The sequence below is a fragment of the Scardinius erythrophthalmus genome (genome assembly GCF_964197995.2).
Source record: "Scardinius erythrophthalmus genome assembly, chromosome: 24".
Classification (NCBI taxonomy): Eukaryota; Metazoa; Chordata; class Actinopteri; order Cypriniformes; family Leuciscidae; genus Scardinius; species Scardinius erythrophthalmus.
The window spans coordinates 9,015,756-9,039,000 of NC_138244.1; the positions used below are offsets into that span (position 1 = coordinate 9,015,756).

The following is a 23,245-nucleotide window of genomic DNA, read 5'->3' on the forward strand; positions in this document are numbered from 1 at the left end:
ATGGTATGAGGCTTCTGGACTATTTGTGGTCTGCTATTCTTGGGCTCCATCTGCAGGATTCAGACACACTGTTTCAATAAAATAATTATTATTTTCCCTCATCGCAAAAGCTCTTTCAAATATGTATTTAACGTTACTTTTAGCGTCGAAATGAAATTCTTAAAGAAACATTTCACCCAAAAATTTAAATTGTTGCCATTATTTACCCATCCTTATGTTTTTCGAAGACTTTGGAAATATGTTGGGAATGTTAGGAAGGTTAGGAACTGTTCATTTTTATGGAGTATTTTTCCACTCAATGAAAGTCAAATTCATAAACTTGAGGGTATTAGTAAATGATAACATAATTATAATTTTTGTGCTGTGAATGAATTAGATTATATTTGGATCCTTCTCAATGTGGAGCAAGGGCTACATGTAATCACCAGCATCGTTTTTGCTTTGACAGACATAAATTAGATTAACAGTTTTGTCAATATTTTTTACTCCAGAAGCAGTAGCATTCAAGTCATAAAAAGAAAACAGAATTTCACTCAAGGATTCCTCTTCGCTGACCCAGCTCTACTCCTGCTAAGCTGATTTTATTAGTCCCTGCAGCTCTTTTTTTATTATTATTATTTTGAAACTTTTTTTGATTTATTTTTTTATTGCCAAAGTTATCACCAAAAAAAATGTAAATGAAGAATAAATGCAAATGTACAGGATTATTATAGTTCATATAGGCTAGGAGTGAAAAGCCCCAAGTATAAAATGAATAATAATAAAAAAAAAAATATATATATATATATATATATATATATATATATATATATATATATATATATATATATATATTTTTTTTTTTTTTTTTATGAAATAATCTCTACAAAATAAATTGCATCCTTTAACAAAATAAATAAACAGGTTACCTTGTCTTAACCTTGCAGCTCCCTCAAATACTAAACCATGCTTTATTTACATCACATTTTCAATCTCTTTTAGAAAAAAGGAGGAGAAAACAAATATTTCACAGGCAATCCAATTGGAGCAATATCAGGGGCACAACAATGAAGGTATGTCCAGTAGGAATAATACTGCAATAATAAAAATCACCATAAGAAAACTTTCAATATTTTACAATAATGTCCCATTAGTTAACATTAATTAACAAACATTAACTAACAATAAGCATTACATTTATTACAACATTAATCTTTGTAACTTTAATATAAAATACACACTGAGGAAATTAGGGGGAAAAAATAGTTTAATTGTCATTATATGTTAATTTGTTTGTTGTCTAATACAATAATATAAACAGATGCCAATCCACGATCTCGCTAATAAGTAAATGTGAATAAATATCGCGCAGTGGCTCAAAATGCTAATGTTAGCACTAGATGGCGCGCCCGAGCAACAAGTGAGTCTCCTCAACGGGCCTCTTTCAGCGCATGCGCAGCGCCGTTCTTTGTTGTCACGGTCCAAATTTATCCCGGAATAAGGACAGCACGCATGTGCCGTGAACCCGGATGTATCAGGACTTGTTTCAAAAAAGAACAAAAGCATCGAGCTGAAAATGCACCAAGACTGTTTTAGAAAGTAAAGGAATCTGGTTCCGGTCTGGGTAAAGTAGGCGACCAGTGCGCGTTCTAGATGATTGATTACAGTAACACACGCTGGAGTTGTAATATTTTAATGCATTTGCTTTTAGTCACATACACGCGGTGCCATACCAATGCGTGAACATATTTGCAGCAATCTATAAATATAACACTGTAGCTTTATTTGTAGTGCTGCGATGCATTTGATTCACGTGTACGGTAAAAAGTACGAACGCGGCAGCAACTGGTCCGAACCAGAGGTACTGGAGCTGCTGCAGATCTGGTCGGACGTGCCGGTCCAAACCGAGCTGGTAACCTGTCTCAGAAACCAGCATGTGTTCAACAGAATCGCCAGCACTCTGCGGCAGAAGGGCATCAACCGGACCGGGGATCAATGCAGGGAGAAGATAAAAAAGTTGAAGCTTGAGTACAAACAGAAGACTTTGAGATCCGCGAGGTATTACGAGCTGATGGAGAGGGCTCAGAGTAACCGATCGGCCGCAACCTCGGGTTCTACTTTGCCCTTGTGGAGCGGTTCGGTTGCGAACCAGGTCATCGGGCTGCAGGGGTCAGAGACTAACCCGCCCAGACCAGGTGAAATCCTGGAGATCAAGACGGAGGTGATGAGCTCGGATGATGAAGCGGCGGGCCCTCCCGAGATGCTCTACGAGTTCGGACCTGTTGATGAGGAGGATGAAGCCGGTGCTGAACACAAAAATGCTGGTCCAAACACAGACGAACAGGCTGAGATGGACGGAGAGCAGGGAAACACGCATGTCATCTGTTCCCCATCAGGTATCATACACAATCAGTTGATGAATAGATAAACAAACATGGATGTTTATGGATGTATATGTCAGTGATTTCAGTGCAACAACAGCAACCAAACACAGTATACACAGATATTGCACAATACAGGCACTTGTTGCCTATATGGATAGAAAGATATAAATGAGTGTGACTCAATAATAAGGGTTATTTGAGGAGACAGTAGGTTTGACATGTGGCATGTGATGTAACACTATTACCAATTGGTGTGTAATAATCTATTCTAATCTACTCTATTCTATTAATTAATGATAAAAATACGCGAATGCTCACAAGGCTGCATTAATTTGATAAAAAAATATAGTAATACAGTTATATTGTGAAATATTATTACAATTTAAAATAATTGTTTTCTATTATAATATATTTTTTAAATATGTAATTATGTCCTGTGATGACAACTTAATCTAGTATTCTGATTTGCTGCTCAAGAAACATTTATTATCATCAATGCTGAAACTGATTGTGCAGCTTAATATTTTTGTGGAAACCATAATACTTTTTTTTTTTTTTTTTTTTTAATTCTTTGATAAACAGAGGACGGTATAAAAAAGAACCGCATTTATTTGAAATAGAAATCTTTTTGTAGCAATATATAGTTACTTTAATTTTTTTGCTCAATTTAATTTATTTTTTTTTGCCTTGAAGTTGAAAAACATCAAGATTTTTAAAGGGATAGTTCACCCGAACATGAAAATTCTGTCATCATCAACTCGCCCTCATGTTGTTACAAACCCGTAAGACTTTTGTTCATCTTCGGTGCACAAATGAAGATATTTTTGATGAAATCTGAGAGCTTTCTGTCCCTCCATTGACAGCTACGCAACTACCACTTTGATGCTTCAAAAGGTTCATAAAGAGATCGTAAAACTAATCCATATGAATTAAATGTGAATAAAAAGCCTAAATTCAATCTGTTCATCATATAAAGCAATCAAGTCTCTTCAGTAAATTTGGACTAAACCACTAGTTTTACAATCTCTTTATGATCTTTTTGAAGCATCAAACTGGTAGTTGCGTATCTGTCAATGGAGAGTACAGAACTGGCTCAGATTTCATCAGAAAGTTCTTCCTTTGTGAAGATGAACAAAAGTCTTAGAGGTTTGGAATATGAATATCTATATCTGCAAAAGACTTCAGCAGCACACAACATTAAAAAATTACCATAGTAAAAGTAAATCCATTAATAAGTAGGCTACCATAGTAAAAACCTGTAATATTGTTAATGCATGTAATAGCACAAACCCAACACATTCTCACCTGTGGGATGTTGTGGCATTATTGATTTTCATTACGAGTGACACACGCTGAATACGTGCTGAAGTCTATACATATCTATGGACCTGACCTAACAGTTTTAACTGATAATCCATAATCATTTAGGCGGACTGTGTGGTTTAAAAGTGCATAGGCATTGCAGTGTTTATGCCAAGTGAATTGTTGTCTCTGCTGTTGGCACTGTGTGCTATCCAGTGCCTTACTTTCAGCACCGCAGATGTTCTCGACAGCATTGGCATGTTATCACACCAACTGTTGTTTTAATAGAATTTTGAGAGGATTGTTTAATCCTTAATTATGTTATCAGTTGATGAGTTTTTTACTATTATATTTTTTACTTTAAACAGGACTGATTTAATGTAAATTTTTTATATATATGTCACACCACAGATTGCAGTGACCAGAACATGACTGGCTCCTCCGGCGCAGGTGTATCCCCGGCAACTGCTCCCATGGCGATGAGAGACGGAGGTAGCCATGGTGAACAGGAAGGGGTTTCCGGTTCGTTCCATCAGAGGAAGCGTCGGCGGGTGCTTCGCGGGGCAGATGGGGGGTTATCAAGCGCTATGGCTGGGTATCTAAGCTGGCAGCAGACAGCAGAAGAGCGTTTCCTCGCTCTGGAGGAGGCCCGGATGCGGCAGGAGGCGCGGGCTGAGGAACGGAGGGAGCAGCAGGAGGAGAGACGAGCGAAGCAAGAGAGAGAACATGAATTTCGGCTTATGTCCATGTTGACCAGAGTCCTGAGCTCCGCACGTGGGACGGAAGACCAGAGCCCCATCACCAGCAGGGAAATGCCCCCTGTGCCCAGCTCTTCACAAACCTTGATACCCAACAGTGCCAAAGCTGTACCCAACATGCTTTGGGGTGATCAAACACCCCAGTACAGCCCATACCTGTCTCGCCGTGGCAACAGCATGCGGCTGCACCAGGGAATCCTGCAGGAAGGCTTCAACCAGTATCATGACAACAAATACGACGAGAATTCAAACCCTCATGTTAGTCTCCCTGGAAACAGTACCACTTTATTATTATTATTCATCATCAGTGTTTTCAAAATTGAATGAAAATGTTGCAAGTTTACATTTTTAATTTAATGCATTTTTATTTGCATTACAAATCATATCAGCATAAAAATTTAGGTAAAGTTTATTGTGTCATAGTCTATATATGTATGTGCTGTCAAATCATCTAACATAAAGGTTTGTAAATATGTAATATAACTTTTATGTTAGATGTGATTAGTTATCAATTAGACAGCACCGATAGATGGATAGATAGGGTAGTATGTATACATTACCCTTCAAAAGTTTGGGGGCAGTACAATTTTTTTTTATATATATATGTATATATATATATATATATAATATAGCCTATATATATTCAGCAGTGATGCATTCAATTGATCAAAATTGAAATTAAAGACGTTTATAATGTCTTGCAAACCCCACAATTTTGAACGTAGTGTAAGTATATAAAGGTGTAAAATGTATAATTAATTTTTCCAAATCCAGACATACTGTACACCATCAGTAAAAAACAAAACAAAACAAAAAAAACATTTTACTGCACAGTGCAGGCCCACATGGTAGTAAATCATAGTAATGAATAAGAATGAGTTAGTAAGGAGGGGCTATACCTAGTTTAAATTAACTGAACATTTCATATTTTCAAAATTTAATTTCAAATGAACATTTCTGTGCCTGTCCTTTTTGTACAATTTTTAATAATCTTTTTTTTTTTAACTAGTTTATTTTAAATCATCTTGCAGTTTGACATACATTTTTAAAACAATATTCCAATTACAGTATAATATTCCATGTAATATCTGATTTAATTATTTCATAAAATCTGCTTATATTAGAGATTATTGAGACAAATTACTGCATTTCATGTCAACAACCCATCTGTAGTCACTTGCTTAATTTGGTCTCTGTCTGAGAGTTCACGCTTGTTCTGATATTACAAGCCTTGTATAAAGCAAGTCTTGGTTTTACGGCACTGCTTTGGTTGACGCAGTGGCCACAAGTCTCTTGGGACTTCTAGGGACTTCTAGGAAACTCAACTGAAAATCTGTGTGGTTTTTCTCATTTTAATACACTTTTTTTTTGTGTGTGTGTGTATGTTTATCTAGCTTCTGCTATGTGGTAATTTGCTGTGGTTTTTTATTCTATTTATTTCAGGGCATTATAAACTTGGGAACCAGTGAAAACAAGCTATGCTTTGACCTCCTACAGAAAAGGGTAAGAGATGTGATTTACTTGTTTTGCATTCATTAGCAAAGATCCTTTTTCATTTTTTTTTTTTTTTTTTTCTCGTCTGGTGGGTGAATAAAACCTGTTAAACTTATGCTTACATGACAACGATGTACTAAAAACTGAAAAGTTAAGTTTTTTAGAAAATGTTTGCATACAGGTGATAACGTTGTCAAAACGATCCCGTTCACATGGTTCCGCGAAAATGACAAAAAAGGTTGTATTCTGCTCCCAGGCCAGTAGTTGGCGATGTCACTTTGTAAAGGAAGACAGCTTTTTAGTTGAAAACCGTGGCTGTGCCTGAAATCGCCCCCTTTTTCCCTCATTCACTATTCCCTACATTATATTATATATATAGTTCACTTGAGAGGAGTGAATGTAAACGAGTGAGTGAATTCAGACAATGAGTGTGCTTGAAGGGCTAAAGTTTTGCGTAGTTTGTGCTTGCTGTTTAATAATCATTTGAAACTTTGCAAACTGGTAGCTCCAGTAGTATGGAAAGAGTTATCTTTAACTCTGTCATGGAAACCCTAATTAAGGAATGTAATAATTAAGTTGGGTTTATGCCTGTATGAGATGACGCTGTAACCACATTAGACAAGCAGTTTGGAAAATGAATGGATGATTCAGCTGCGGGCGCCATCTTTTAGTCAGACACGGAATTAATACGGCGTGACTCTCTCAGTGCATTATGGGTATTCTCTAGCTGTTGAACATACATCAGTTGTACACTCGTTTTGGTGGTGCATTGGGGGATTGAATGAGTGCACTCAATAACGTCCACGTCCACTTGGTTTTGGACACCTCTACAAATGGCTGTCCCCTCAAATAGTGCACCATTTAAGGCTATGGGGGCGATTTCACACACAGCCGTGTCATGTAAGCACTCCCTTACTTTAGAAAAAGAATGTGAGCTATATATAGCCGCTTTCTGACCGGAGGAACCTTTTAACATTTCCTAGAACTATTGGCTGAAGTACCCGGATGTCGGCGTGTTCGCACCGCAGGAACGATTTTAGTTCTAGGAACATCATTTGGAGGAACTAATTTAGGTCCTACTTCAGAGTAGGGTCTAAACCAGCACTATAGGAACTACCCGTGATGTTAGTGTACGCTGATTGACCGAACGCACGCGGAACACCAGCACCCGCCATTTTTAAAACAGCTAGAATGTAAACACATTATATATTTACTCCATAAACTAACTATACAAACATGGAAAACAGTGATAGATGGGTCTCTAAACCTTTATGCTGAAGAAAAAATCCAACGCAGCTTTGAGGGGACCAAGCCAAACATGATTGTTTATCTGCCCAGCTAGCAACACTGGACATCAACCACACGGCATAGGCTAATAACCTAAATAATAAATAATAAATAATTTTTTCATATACTGTCTACTTTCTATAACAATTCTATCTAATAACATATTAAACAGTACTGTTAGACAGATCGCTAACTAATAAACACAGAGAATGCAAGCATTGTTTGCTCTGGCGTTCTCAGCGCCGCCAAAATAAAGGTCCGTCGCACCGTCAAAATAAAAGTCACCGTGCTTGCGTCACTCCTTACCCCTCTTACCAGTTCCTATGGCCACTTGGCCAGTGCGAACGCAAACAGCAAAACCGAGTTTGGGGGAGAGTAGTTCTTAGAACTGTTTAGAAGTGGACAGTTCCAAGAATTAAGTTCCTGTAACTACTTGGTCGGAAAGCGGCTTATCACAATATCATGGAGTCTTGAGGATGTGCTATTTTAGCCAGTGAGCAACCACCCAAAACACCCTAGCAACCGAATATCTCTCAGAATATCTCTCAGTATATGTCTCAGAATTTCTCTCAGAATGCCTCTGAGCCCTATAGCAACCGCATACCATGAATAAAAACAAGCTAAATGCCACTCAGAGCACCTTAGCAACAGCATACCAATGTCTTAGCAACCACTCTATTAAGTTTTGGACATGCAAGTGCCACTTGCATTGTCTTCAGAAGAATAATAAAGTGTTATTACAAAAAGAAAGCCTTTCAAAAATCTTTGCATGCACAAAAATATAAAGAATTGTCTCAGTGCCTGGATATCACTTTTCAATGTTTGTTGCACATTGTGATTCTTGGTTTCTCCGACAGCTGATGCGACCTGACATGCTTCACATTGACCCTGCTTTCTTACAATACCACGATTGGAAAGGCCACAGTTTGTAAGTTTACCTAACTCACAACTGTGTTGAAACTATAATTCCTTGAAATCAAGTGCTTAGGTTTTTATTTCACAGTATTGATGTTCTTGTGTCTGAATTCTTTTCCCCCAAAGCCTTCGAGAGGAAGTTGCTAAGTTCCTGTCAGACTACTGCCATTCTCCCAAACCTCTAAAACCAGAGAATGTGAGTTTTTCTGCTTTTGCACACATCAGCATGATGTTATTAAAGCATCTGTGTTATTTCTGTTAGTCTTCCTCTTTCTTTAGAAAGAGAAATCCAGTCCACATGCTTATTTTCTTTTTTTTTGCAGGTTGTTGTTATGAACGGTTGTGGGTCTCTGTTCTCGGCTTTAGCAGCAACGCTCTGCGACCCAGGAGGTATGAGACCATCTGATCACTACAGAATACAACTGCACTTTTTGTCTTCTCAATCTCATACTTACTATGAATTGCTGAATATGCTGATTTTTCAGCATCATTACTCCAGTCTTCAGCGTCACATTTTCCTTCAGAAATCACACTAAATGCTGATTTGCTGCTCAAGAAACATTTCTTATTATCAATGTTGAAAACAGTTGTGCTGCTAAATATGTTTTTCAGGATTCTTTTAAAGAATAGAAAGTCCAAAATATCAGCATTTATTTAAAATAGAAATCTTTTGTAACATTATAAAGGTCTTTACTGTGAGTTTTGATCAATTTAATGCATTTTGTTGAATCTAAGTATTATTATTATTTTTTTTTTTTTTAAATCATACGGACCCCAAACTTTTGAATGGTAGGGTATATTGGCCAGGCTAATTAATCAGTTCATATTTAGCCATTTTGAAATGACTAGCATAGACCAGTAGCATTGACTGCTTTCCGAATAACAAAACGTTAGTTCTCCTTTGTGTTTAAAAAATATATTGAAATCATTGGATATGGATAAACAATTTCTACAGTATTTCCAGAGTGTTGGATTGATTTGAGAAAATATGTACATTTTATTATATTTTAATTTGAAAATTTTAGCTTTTTTAGTAATTGTGTAAAAATTGAAATCAAAATTGAGCGAAATTAAACAAAATAAGTGACCATATGTGTCTGAAAATATTACCTGATAATGTGTGCTTGTTTTACAGATATAAAGAACAAGTTCAAAGTTCAAGATCCATCGAGAAAATGTTTTACTGAAGATTCTCATGTAAAGTAACATTTTCTCAATGGATCTTGGACTTTGAAGTTCTTTGATTTCTTATTTTTTTTATATATATATTATGTGAACTGAATCTGTGTTGAGTTATCTGGGAATTTTACACATCAGTTTCTGTTTCTAACTCGAAAAAAGCATCAGCCAACCACAGGGGACACATGGAACAACTCTAAATCACTTTTCAGCGCTTGTATTTGGCAGGTTAGACAGTAATTGTTTAGTTTGGTTCAAATAGATTCAATTAGGTTGATAACCATCAGTGTCGGTGACATGACCGATTGCTGATGCGTTCCCTGTCTTGTGCGTTACTCACTGCAGTCTTTTTAACTTTTCTGTGTAAGATATCTTCATACAGAAAGTACTTGTACAGTCGATTTTTCTCAGCCGAATGAATTCAGCTTCTCCATTTCAGTGATTTTCTTTAACAGTGCATCAATCTCAAATTGAAGGACATTTTTCATTTTTTTTGTGTGTGCTTGTTTTACAGATGCCATTCTCATCCCGTCGCCCTTCTATGGTGTTATAACGGAGGACGTAGGCTTGTACAGCAGTGTCATACTACACCATGTGCCACTTTATAATCAGGTGCTTAGCGAAAGCTCAGGTGTAAGATTTAATAATGTAACACTGACATGTTACAGTGGTTTTCTGTTTTATTTTTGTTCCGTGTGGCTATTCTGTTTATCTTTCTATTTGTATGTTTTTGTGTTTGTGCAGCTCACAGGAAGTGATGTCAGACCTTTCCAGCTAACTGTTGAGAAACTGGAGAACTCCCTTAAAGATGCCCAAAAAGAGGTTATTTTATTTAAAGCGCTCCTATTATGCGTTTTTGATTATTACCTTTCATGCAGTGTGTAATGTAGATGTTTGTGAATGTAAAAGGTCTGCAAAGTTTTTAAGAAGTGCACGATAAATACATTTATTGTCTTCCAAAAGAAAGAATAGATTCTGAACTGCCGAAACGAGTCGTCAGCAATCCTGTTACAAACGTATGTAACAATGTAACAAATTTGCATAATGCCAGCCTATGGTCCTCATTGGCTGCCTGTGAACAACGTCTGCTTTGACCCTCAAACTCTGTAGTTGTAGCTGAAGCCTGGAAGAGTTAGGTTTGTGTTGTCAACATGTCGAGAAGGTCATTTTTAGCACTGCGGATGAGGACTTGCGTTGGAATTGACACTGTCGTTACGGTTTGTATCATTGTGTATCAAGTGCTGAGGAAGATCCAGTGGTGAACTTCAGATATGGTGATCGCCGTTTCGTTTTCGACACTCATTGTAAACGGTAGACCAATCACAAGTTCACAACAGACTGGGTTGTCTGACCAATAAGAGCAGTCTCTCGGAAAGGAGGGATATGTAAAGACTGAATCTCCGAACTAACCATTTTCAGACTCTTGAGAAATGAGGTGATGTGCAATGTTTATTATGAGAAAATTCAAGTGTTTTCTGACCTTTTAATGTATTGAAACCTATTGTAGGCGACCTCCATAACACAGTTAGGAGCTTTTCAAATACATAATGAAGACACTTTAACTTAAAGATACAAACAAATGTACACACTTAAAACTCAATGTATGGCTCTCTAAAAATTTTATTTTCTTTATATAGGGATTGAACATCAAAGCCCTTATCCTGTTAAACCCCCAGAATCCACTTGGAGAAGTGTACTCGGCTGAAGAGATGACCAGCTTTCTACAGTTTGCCAAAATGTGAGTTCAAACAGTTTCTCACAAGCATTGAACTAAAACAGTTAGGTGTGTTTGACTTGAAGCGGCACTGCACAGACCAATCGATGTATGACATCAAAGTCCAGTGAGAGCGATTCGAAAGCATATGGAGCCATCGGCTCTCTAATCGCTCTTAACAGTGCTTTGATTCAAGTCAAACTAGGGCTGCACAATTAATCGAATTTGTAATCGCGATTACAATTACGTATGCCACAATTATGTAATCGTTTAAAGGTGCAATTACACAAAAAAAGTTCACTTACAATATTCTGTGTGCTTAAGATGTGTTTTTTTTTTCTTTCTACAGCTTATCTATTTTTTATTTATTTTTACTTTGGTTTGGTTTCTTTAAATAAATAAATATATATATTTGGCATTTGAGGCTTAATGCTATAGAAAAGCAAAAAAAAGTTTTTCAGGAAGAGTGTTTTGAGCTTGTTTTCTGATATAACAAAATGACATGCAGTTGCTTCAAACAATGGCATAAAGCTATTCAAAACATTCAATGTAAATTATGATAATCATAATTAATAATCGCAATTACAATTTCAAGGGAATAATCAACAATTATGATTTTTGTCATAATCGTGCAGCCTTAAGTCGAACGCACTTACCCCCGGTTTCACAGCTTAAGCTAGTCCCAGACTAAAATGCATTTTTGAGCTGTTTTAACTGAAAGCAACATACACTGACATATCTTAAAATATGCCAGTGTCATTGTTTTGTCTCAAGATGCAAACCAGAAATGTTTTTTCTAAGGTACGTTTATTAAAGATACTTAAATGCCCTAATTGAACTAAGGCCTAGGGCTGGGCGATATGGAGCAAAAAATATATCTCTATCTTTACAGGAAAAAGAACCCCCCAAAAACTATTGCAAAAACAAATATGCCAAATACCACAAAGTCTTTTTTTATTGAAGTGCAAAGAGGTAGGCAGTTCACATAGGAACAAGTGCTTCTGCAACATTTTTAAATAATATATTTTTTTTCTTCTTTTTTTATTATAATTAAAACTAACATCAAGTATGATATTTTTTTACTTTGAGCAATTCTGGAGCTATAATTGACTCTAGGAGCATATAAAACAAAACAGCTCCTTGGAAAAAATTGAATGTAATGTTGTAGTAGTTATAAATAAAGGTTTATTTTAGTTCAGATTAACATTGGAGGCAATTGTATTCATAATGTCAAAATAAAACCGACGTAATGTTACTTGAAGGCATTATAGCCTACTATTCCTGCCAAACCTCCATGGTTGCAGTTAGTGTTACTACAGTAAATCCATGGTGAATGTTGCTGATCTGTTCAGATTAACATTGGAGGCAATTGTATTCATAATGTCAAAATAAAACCGACGTAATGTTACTTGAAGGCATTATAGCCTACTATTCCTGCCAAACCTCCATGGTTGCAGTTAGTGTTACTACAGTAAATCCATGGTGAATGTTGCTGATCTGTGGACACTATAGTTCATTCATGGCACAATGTTTCTCCTGGTTTCCACGTCAGAGCTGTTTGATCTGTTAATAACGGAGAAATGTGAATGTTTCTCACTAGATCTAGCAGCGATGTTATTACTTCTGTGGCGAATTCAAATGCTTTCTTTACTGAATCTCTTATTAGCAGCGTTTAGTAACAGTGTCGCATGATCACGATTGGCTCGTGCTGCTTTGGTCCAAACTGATAAACGGTCCTTCAACCACATAATAACGAGCAGTTTCGTTCCGCTTGCATTACGTTTGCCATTTGATGTTGGGCAATGTTGTGGTCGCGCCGGCGTCTCTTACATTATGAGCGCGCTGGCCACGAGCAACGCGCCTACATTTGAAATAACGACATTTTTTATAAATATAAACAATATATCGATATCGATGTTTAAAAAATATCTCGATATATTTTAAATATCGAGATATCGCCCACCCCTACTAAGGCCTAATCCTGGCTTAATATAAGCCCTGTCCGTGAAACCAGCGCTTAGCGTTTCATTCAGATTCAGATCTTTGATATCTGGAAGCCAGTGAAATTTTGTCAATATAAAAATATTGAAGGGATAGTGATTCCAAAATTTAAAATGATCATATATTATACACCCTTATTCCGAACTTAGACTTTCTTTTGTGTAACACAAAAGCTGTTTTTAAGAATGCTTATGCTGTTCTTTGTCCATATAATGAAAGCGAATAGTGAGAGCAGGGTTTAAAACTTCTTTTTTTTTCGAACAACATGGGGATGAGTAAACGATTTAAAAAAAATCTATTTTCATTTTTTGGTTGGCTAACTAACTGGGTCTCTGATCACACATTGTTTTCCAAATGTTTTCATATGCTTCATTAAGTTGCACATTATTGATGAGAAATTGCATTTGTGTTCACGCATGTCATTTGAATTTTAATTTCTAGCCTCAACTGCACTCATTTACGCATTGTTTCTCTCTCACATGCTCCAGGCACCAGCTTCATGTGATCATAGATGAGATTTACATGCTCTCTGTGTTCAGCGAGACAGACACTTTTCACAGCGTTCTCAGCTTGGACGGGTGAGAGACATGCACATAAACTATCTCTCTATTATTTCTGTGTTTTGTTTATTCTAATTTACTTAGTCTTGCGTATATTTATCTGATATGCCCTTTGCTTAAATTGAAGTATACATCATTAGTTGTCAAGTTAAATTGAATATTTTAATGAATTCAAGTCAAACCACTTAAAAGTGTACTTCACCCATAAAGGAAAATGTTGTCCAAATTAAAATTTTAATGATTATTTTAATCTTTACTGTAATGTCAGAAATTACTTCTTTTATTCAGGGTGTGTGTGAGTGTGTTTGTATTAATCATCACAAACTACACAAATGTTTCCACAGGTTGCCAGATCCCCAGAGAACCCATGTTATGTGGGGCGTCAGTAAGGTAATTTGGACTGTCAGAAAAGCCTTTCCTCGGATTCTTGGCATTGCAGCACTGCATTCAGACTTTCTGTTATGTACAAATATAGGACTTTGCAATGGCAGGGATGCGAGTTGGCGTGGTCCACTCGGAGAACAGAGATTTGGTACAGGCCCTGGATCAGCTGGGCGCCTTCCACGGAGTCCCGGGACTCACACAATACCAGATGGCCCAGCTTTTCCGAGATAGAGGTACACACTTTTTTTTCCCTTGCTTTGTTAACATTTTCACAATTCACAGTTCCCATATTTTCTTTTCTGTCTATTATGCAAGATTAGTATTAGTGTGTCCCAAATCACATTATTTCAAAAGGATAGTAATGTTTCTGGTTGTTTTTTTCCCCATGCTTTTATGGACTAAACCCTCTCTTTTTCTATATTAAAAAGTTTTTTATGCTGTTGTGGAATTCCAAAATGTTGCCATACTGTCTTAATTCTTACTCAGAGTATCTACACTACTGGTCAGAAGTTTGAAAATTGTCTCTCTATTAGCATATTAGAATGATTTCTGGAGGATCATGTGACACTGAAGACTGGAGTAGTAATGATGCTGAAAATTCAGCTTTTAGTGGAGCGGCTAAGTGATATAATCGTTCAGTTTATGATACAAGCGTGAAAATTGGCATGAGCAGTCTCCATGGGTCACTTGACCAGAAAATTGTCCGAGCCACTTGAAATTTCAAGATTTTTCATTTTTCAAGATGGCCGACACCTTAGTGCAGCAGTTAAGTGATATAGTGGTTTATTTGGTGATACAAGTATGAAAATTGGCATGAGCAGTCTCTGATGGTCACTAGACAATAAGCCACCCACAGCTACTTGAAATTTCAAAATGGCGGCCATTTTTCAAGATGGCCGACACCTTAGTGGAGCAGTTAAGTGATATAGTGGTTTATTTGGTGATACAAACATGAAAATTGGCATGAGCAGTCTCTGATGGTCACTAGACAATACAGCTACTTGAAATTTCAAGATGGCGGCCATTTTTCAAGATGGCCACCACTAGGGCTGCACGATTTGGGGAAAATGTCATATTGCGATAATTGAGGTCAATATTGCGATTACGATTGCGATATGCGATATAATAAACAAATAGTTTCATGAGTCAACTTGCTTGGTTCTCAAGGAAAATAAATGCACACACAGATTAGTGATAATCAGCCTAAAGAAAAAAGTTCTTTAGTCAAGAGCAGTGAGTGTTTTTCTCTGTTCCCTTTGTTCTTTGATTAACTTTAGCGACAGATTTTTTTTTTTTTATTGCATTTTAACAAGAACAAAACATAATTTACATACAAGAGTACATACAGTCCCCTCCAAAAGTATTGGAACAGTGAGGCCAATTCCTTTCTTTTTCCTGTAGACTGAAAATATATGGGTTTGACATCAAAAGATGAATATGAGACAAGAGATCAACATTTCAGCTTTTATTTCCAGGTATTTACATCTGGATCTGATACACAACTTAGAAGATATAACTTTTTGTTTGAACCCACCCATTGCTCATGTGACCAAAAGTATTGGAACAGATTAACTTAAAATAGATTAAAGTGAATAAGACTTAATATTTAGTTGCAAATCCTTTGCTTGCAATAACTGCATCAAGCCTGTGACCCATTGACATAACCAAACTTTTGCATTCTTCTTTTGTAATGCTTTTCCAGGCTTTCACCGCAGCCTCTTTCAGTTGTTGTTTGTTTTGGGGGGCTGCTCCCTTCAGTCTCTTTTTAAGCAGGTAAAATGCATGCTCTATAGGGTTTAAGTCTGGAGATTGACTTGGCCAGTCTAAAACCTTCCACTTCTTGCCCCTGATGAACTCCTTTGTTGTTTTGGCACTGTGTTTTGGGTCATTGTCTTGCTGCATGATGAAGGATCTCCCAATCAGTTTGGTTGCATCTTTCTGTAAATTGGCAGACAAAATGTTTCTGTACACTTCTGAGTTCATTTTGCTGCTGCCATCATGTGTTACATCATCAATGAAGATTAATGAGCCCGTCCCAGAAGAAGCCATGCAAGCCCAAGCCATGACATTACCTCCTCCGTGTTTCACAGATGAGCTTGTGTGTTTAGGGTCATGAGCAGATCCTTTTTTTCTCCAAACTTTAGCCTTTCCATCACTTTGGTAAAGGTTAATGTTTGTCTCATCAGTCCATAAAACTTTGCCCCAGAATGTTTGAGGCTTGTCTCTGTACTGTTTGGCAAATTCCAGCCTGGCCTTCTTATTCTTCTTGCTAATGAGAGGTTTGCATCTTCTTGTGTAGCCTCTGTACTTTTGTTCATGAAGTCTTCTGCGAACAGTAGATTGTGATACCTTCACTCCTGCCCTCTGGAGGTTGTTGCTGATGTCACTAACAGTTGTTTTAGGGTCTTTCTTTACAGCTCTCACAATGTTTCTGTCGTCAACTGCTGATGTTTTCCTTGGTCTCCCCATTCGAGGTCTGTTACTTAGTACACCTGTGGTTTCTTTCTTTCTCAAGACATTCCAAATGGTTGTACTGGCTATGGCCAATGTTTGTGCGATGGCTCTGATTGATTTTCCATCTTCTCTCAGCTTCACAATTGCTTGTTTTTCACCCATAGACAGCTCTCTGGTTTTCATGATGGTTACACGTCTAATTATAAATGCACTCTGCACAGGTAAAACCAAAATCTGAAACTGAGCGCAGACATTCAGTGCTATTTATTGTTTGAATAATCAATGTAATAGGACACACCAGGGCAAAAAAAAAACACACCTGCCAGTCACATGTTCCAATACTTTTGGTCACATGAGCAATGGGTGGGTTCAAACAAAAGATTGTATCTTCTAAGTTGTGTATCAGATCCAGATGTAAATACCTGGAAATAAAAGCTGAAATGTTGATCTCTTGTCTCATATTCATCTTTTGATGTCAAACCCATATATTTTCAGTCTACAGGAAAAAGAAAGGAATTGGCCTCACTGTTCCAATACTTTTGGAGGGGACTGTATAACCATACATGTCAGGGGTAAAGAAAAATAATAAAAAAAAAAGCAAAAAAAAAAAAAAATAGAATAACTTTAGCGACAGATGTAATTAGTGGCTAATGTGTACTATCCCTTTAAGACCAGCCGCTGTCAGAGACGCGGATCTCACACGCGCCTCATTCTTTCACGACTCACGAGTCATCACAACTCTTCATGTTCATCATAAGACTACTCTTATGTTATGAAGACACTCGACAAAAAGACATTTTGGCATAATTGTGTGTGTTATTGTTCGTTCAAGCTCGAAAGAGAACTGTATTCTGTCATGCTGTTTTGTGCGCAGGCACGATATTAGCGCGAGTCTTTCTGTGTGTCACAGTCAGACATTCACAGGCAACGCGTTCATTTTGGCATTCGTGTGTTGTTCGTTCTACCGCGAAAGAGAACTTGATACTGGCACGTGTGTGTGTGTATGTGTATGTGTGTGTGTGTGTGTGTGTGTGGAGGACATTCACAGGCAGCTCGTTCTTTTATGTATTATCGCGCATGAATGGTTTAAAAGCATTTGCATTAATAAGTGCGTTAACAGCGCTAATTTGTTTATTTAATATAAAATCGCAACATTTTGCGTCATATAATCGCGTAGGCTTGACATCGCGATTGCGATTGCGATACGATTAATCGTGCAGCACTAGCCACCACCTTAGTGGAGCAATTAGGCTCATGGCAATTTTCATGCTTGTATCACCAACTAAATGATTTCTTAAGCCTAATTGCTCCACTAAGGTGTCGGCCATCTTGAAAAATGGCTGCCATCTTGAAATTTCAAGTAGCTGTAGGTGGCTTATTGTCAAGTGACCCACAGAGACTGCTCATGCCAATTTTCATGCTTGTATCACCAAATAAACCACTATATCACTTAACTGCTCCACTAAGGTGTCGGCCATCTTGAAAAATGGCCGCCATCTTGAAATTTCAAGTGGCTCGGACAATTTTCTTGTCAAGTGACCCATGGAGACTGCTCATGCCAATTTTCACGCTTGTATCATAAACTGAACGATTCTGCCAAGCATAAGCACTTAGCCGCTCCACTATTTGAAACAGGAATGAATTCCATTTTAAAATGTTAGCCTTCAAGCTTCCAAAATGCACCATACAAGTATAATTAAAATGGTCTATGGTCCATGGAAATGCCAAAATATAACACCTTATTTCCTAATAATCTTTCCTTCCAGTGAGCAATTAACCATTGCTACTGGATCATAAGTCATTGAGTTGAACTCAAGAACCATAGGAGCCTAATTCATGAACAAATAGTTTGCTCAAAAGAATGATTCGTTCACAACAGAAAATGACTAAGGGAGTTTTCTTGCTGTTTCCAGACTGGCTGAATAGTGAGTTCCTCCCGGAGAACAGACGCAGACTAAGAGAGGCTCACATCTTCCTGACAGAGGAGCTGAAGAAACTGGACATACCTTTCCTGCACAGGGGAGGGGGATTCTTCATCTGGGCAGATTTGAGTAAGGTGAGGTCACAGGGGGCGTTTACACTACAGAATAACCTCTCACAGCAGCTTTAGAACAGATGTCTGCATCTAAACTCTTTAAAGTTCAACGAGTTTGTGTGTGATGTTTGTGTAGTTTCTGAAGGAGAAGACGTTTGCCGAGGAGCTGTCTGTGTGGAGGTGTTTCCTCAAGCACAGGGTTCTGCTGAGCTGCGGTCAGGCCTTCAGCTGTGGGTCTCCAGGCTGGTTCAGAATCATCTTCACTGATCAACAGCACAAACTACAGCTAGGTTTGTTGATCAATCTCATTTACATTTTAGTTCCGGTCTTCTTGTAGTATCTTATATGTAGTTAGGGGGAGTGGGGTAAGATGTGTCAGTGGGTGAGCTGTGTCACTAATTTGCTTTTCTTTTTTTTGTGACCATTTTATTTATTAATATTAATAATGATACAATTATTAAATGGTTCGTACAAGGTGCTTGAAGTACTTTGACTTTATGAAATATCCTGGGAAACTCTTGAAAGTAGCCATATTTTTGAAGAGGTACTTAAAAAGTCCTTGGATTATTGAAAGACAATATATATGAAAGTAATGTTTAATTTTTTCAATGAAACAATATTTTCATGCAAAATTATGCTTGCTGATATAGATATGAAGATATTTCGCATGACTATGGGCATTATATTGCTCATATAAATATTCAAGTATTTGACACAGCTTTCATTCTTCAGGTACATCATATATTCATAAAAAAAATCAGTTTGAATAAGGAAAGCGATACCTTTGTCATAGTTATCCTTTCAATGGTTAAAGTTGCCACTGTCATTGTCATTGCTTTATTTGTACCTTTTCGTTTTATTAGTATATTTTTATTTATCTGTTGACCTTATTTAAGACCTTTTTATTTGAAAGATAAGAAGGTATCCAAAAAAGGTATCTGTGGGGTAAAGTGTTTCACAGGGTTTGGGGTAAACTGTGCCAGGGAGTAAACTTATGACTAAGTTTTGCCTCCAAAGCAGGAAATACTATGACAAATACTCCTATTATTTAAAAATGAATTTTGCACATTGATGAAAATCGCTTATAACTTCAAAATATTCTGAATAAAAACCCATTTCCTAATTTATCAAAATGCAAGTAAGTGTTGTGCAGCAATTTAAATAAGTGGCATAGCTTAACCCAAACTATCTGACATTGGCATTAATTCTTCTCACATCACTGTTCTTCAGGTGTGCAGAGAATTAAAAATGCATTAGAAGAGCTTCGGGACTCTTTGATACCTGAAACACAGCGGACGACAGACAAACGGGATGACGGCGGCGGGACAGCGAGGAGGGAAGACGCTAAGACAATAGATGAGTGCAAAGAACAAACACTCAAGAACTCAAGCGTTCAAACCAAACATGACACTGTGCACATTAAGGCAGAGCCTGTCTCATTGGCTGATGAGAGCTTTGTGATTATAAATGGCCAATCCGACATCCGCTCAGAGAGTCTGGACTCTCTGATTGGTACTCTGCGGCAGCAGATCCGCTCGTCTGATTGGCTGGAGAAGCACAAGCCTGAGCTGGCTGCCGGAAAGGACCCAACACAATTGGATGTTTTCACAGACCTGCTAGAAAAAGCCAGGAAATAGAGTGACATTTGGTAGAAACAAGTTACAAAACAAATACTTTTTTAATGAATGGTATGTTCACCTTATGTATAGTTTAAAGACAAAGTCTGTTATTGCAGAAACGGCACCACTGCAAACCCTGTTATTAGAGATTGAAACAGAATTGTGGAGAGTCACCACAGCAGTGTAAGAAGGTGGTGTTATTCTTGGATGTGTTTTTATACTTCAATTATTACCTTGGCCATCACTGTAATTGGAGACTGGCCCTTTAATTGCGCTCATTTCAAATTCTAAGTATCCAATCTGTTGTCTTTAAATTGATTTAAATGGGTCTTATCATAAGGAACTGATCTTATTTTTTTTAAAATGAAAATATATATTGTAACTTTCAGAACCTAAAACTTGCTTCTCAGTGCTATTCGCTGCAAAAACAATCCCATTATTAATTTTCCTCCTTAAAATGTCAAGGAAATCCTTAAAATAAGAGGAATTTACTTAAAGGGATAGGTCACCCATAAATTTTAATTGTCATCACTTACTCACCCTCTTGTTGTTCCAAACCTGTATGAGATTCTTTCTTCTGTTGAACACAAAAGATATTTTATGGAATGCCAGTAACCAGACAGTTGATGGGGCCCCAATGACTTCTATAGTATTTTTTATTTTTTTCATACTATGGAAGTCAATGGCTACTGTCAAGTGTCTGGTTTACTGATAATCTTTAAAATATCTTCTTTTGTGTTAAACAGAAGAAAGAAACTCATACAGGTTTGGAACAACATGAGGATGAGTAAATGGTGACAAAATAAAAAAATTTGGGTGAACTATCCCTTTAAGCATTACTGCATATATCATTAATATAAGTGAAACTGTATTTGATAGTGCAGCAAGACTAAAGTCTATTCAAGATAGTCTATGTCAAGGCGTAATATTTTATGCTATTGCTTTTCAAGTAAGTTTATCCTGTTAAAGATCCCAACATTTGAAACGAGAGACGGATATTTATTTTTACAAGACCCCTGAACTTTTCAGTAAAATGTTAACAATTTGAGCTGTTGCAAAAAAAAAAAAAAAAAAAAATCTGTTGCAGCTTTGCGAAGAGACTTTTATTAAATTAAAAACTTTTATTGACTGAATGCTGCGAGCGACCTAATTAAGTGTCAGAGAGAGTGCAAAATGTACAAAAAAGAAAGATGAAATGTTACTAACATTATAAAGTGAACCTCAGGTGAAATGATAATGTATATTATGACCCCTCTAAATTGATTTAAAAAAAAAATATTTTGTTGGGGAAAAAAAAAAGCTTTTTAATTGACTATGCTCTCAGTTTTGGGATAAAAGTTCACGTTTGAAATATTTCTTTACTTTCCAGCACTACTTATCTTTACAAGATGAATTTGTTATATAAATGCCTTGTTCTTGACACCATCAAGGGTTTTTTTTCAGTTTCTAAGGAAAACTTCTTTGGAAGCTGTTTTGGTGTCTGAAATCTTCATTGGTGTTAAATGTTTGAAGGGCTCCTGACTGAACGAATGAATTCATCGTCAATTAAAATGTTTTATGTTAAATTATATTTTCATTGTGTTATGTTGCTCCTTTACAACGAACTGTCTCACATGTATTCGTAAGACTATGGCAAAACTGATCTCAGCTCTGTGGCAGAAAGCAAGCAACAGGAAGTAACCATTTTTAGGGGTTTCCGGTGAGCCCACCTTGCCGGAGAGCTTTTCTTTCCTGTGCCGTTTAGCCGTTGCCGTGACGACACAGCAACACGTGATGTATTCCTATGGTTACTGTGGTTCAGACTCTGGTGTCACCACTATGACAATAAAAGCAAAAGAAGGATGAAGTGAGCGTTTACATGCTACCGTTTTCAACTAAATGAAATGCATTTTGTTTTTTTGGGGACCTGAAAATGCAAACTTTTAAAAAACGTTTTAAAAGTGCAAGTTTTTATTGTTATCGTCTCTGTGTAAACTAAAAAAAACGTGAATTTGTGAAAACTGTGACGCCATGTGCATGCGTATTACGTGTTAAGTCTATAGGCGCATAGTGTTTCTTTACAAAGTGACCACTAACTACTGGCCTAGCAGCATAACAGTGTTTTTAGTCGTTTTCACAGATTACACACACACACACACACACACACACACACGGTCAAAAGTTTTAGTCAAAAGTTTTAGATCGGTAAGATTTTTACTGTTTTTAAAAGAAGTATGTTCTGCTCACCAAGGCTGCATTTATTTGATTAAACATACAAACAAAAACAGTAATATTGTGAAATATTATTACAATTTAAAATAGCTGTTTTCTATGTGAATATATAGTTAAGTGTAATTTATTCCTGTGATCAAAGCTGAATTTTCAGCATCATTACTCCAGTCTTCAGTGTCACATGATCCTTCAGAAATCATTCTAATATGATGATTTGATGCTCAAGAAACATTTATGATTATTATCAATGTTGAAAACAGTTATTTACATTTTTATTTCATGATGCTATGATGAATAGAAAGTTCAAAAGAACAGCATTTATCTGAAATGGAAAGCTTTTGTAACATTAAACACAACCATTCAAAAGTTTGGGGTCAGTAAGAATTTTAATTTTATTTTTGGGGGAAAGAAATAAAATAAATCAATACTTTTGTTCATCAAGGATGAGTTAAACTGATCAAAAGTTACAGTAAAGACATTTATAATGTTAGAAAATATTCTATTTTAAATAAATGTTGTTCTTTTGAACTTTCTATTCATCAAAGAATTTTGAAAAAAAAAATTGTACACAACTGTTTTCAACACTGATAATAATAATGAATGTTTTTTGAGCATAAAATCAGCATATTAGAATGATTTCTGAAGGATCATGTGACACTGAAGACTGGAGTAATGTCTGATGAAAATTCAGCTTTTGTCTGAGGAATAAATTACATTTTAAATTGTCATATTTCATATATTTTTTTTATTGTTTTTTTTATCATATTAATGCAGCCTTGGTGAGCAGAAGAGACTTCTTTTAAAAACATTAAAAATCTTACCGATCTAAAACTTTTGACCAGTAGTGTGTGTGTATATACACTGCTCAAAAAAATAAAGGGAACACTTAAACAACACAATGTCAGTCACACTTCTGTGAAATCAAACTGTCCACTTAGGAAGCAACACTGATTGACAATCAATTTTACA

General features: G+C 36.6%; 1 protein-coding gene across 1 annotated transcript; it reads left to right on the plus strand.

The window, feature by feature from the left end:
- The first annotated feature begins 1,481 nt into the window (after positions 1-1,481).
- On the plus strand, positions 1,482-21,908 carry accs (1-aminocyclopropane-1-carboxylate synthase homolog (Arabidopsis)(non-functional)). Its single transcript, XM_081356576.1, has 15 exons — positions 1,482-2,375; positions 4,077-4,681; positions 5,867-5,926; positions 8,062-8,132; positions 8,246-8,315; positions 8,443-8,509; positions 9,813-9,910; positions 10,043-10,120; positions 10,936-11,036; positions 13,502-13,591; positions 13,918-13,963; positions 14,049-14,190; positions 18,325-18,467; positions 18,583-18,736; positions 19,677-21,908. Exons 1-15 carry the CDS (start codon positions 1,778-1,780, stop codon positions 20,081-20,083), a joined length of 2,730 nt encoding a protein of 909 aa, XP_081212702.1. The 5' UTR covers positions 1,482-1,777; the 3' UTR covers positions 20,084-21,908.
- The last annotated feature ends 1,337 nt before the right edge of the window (positions 21,909-23,245 follow it).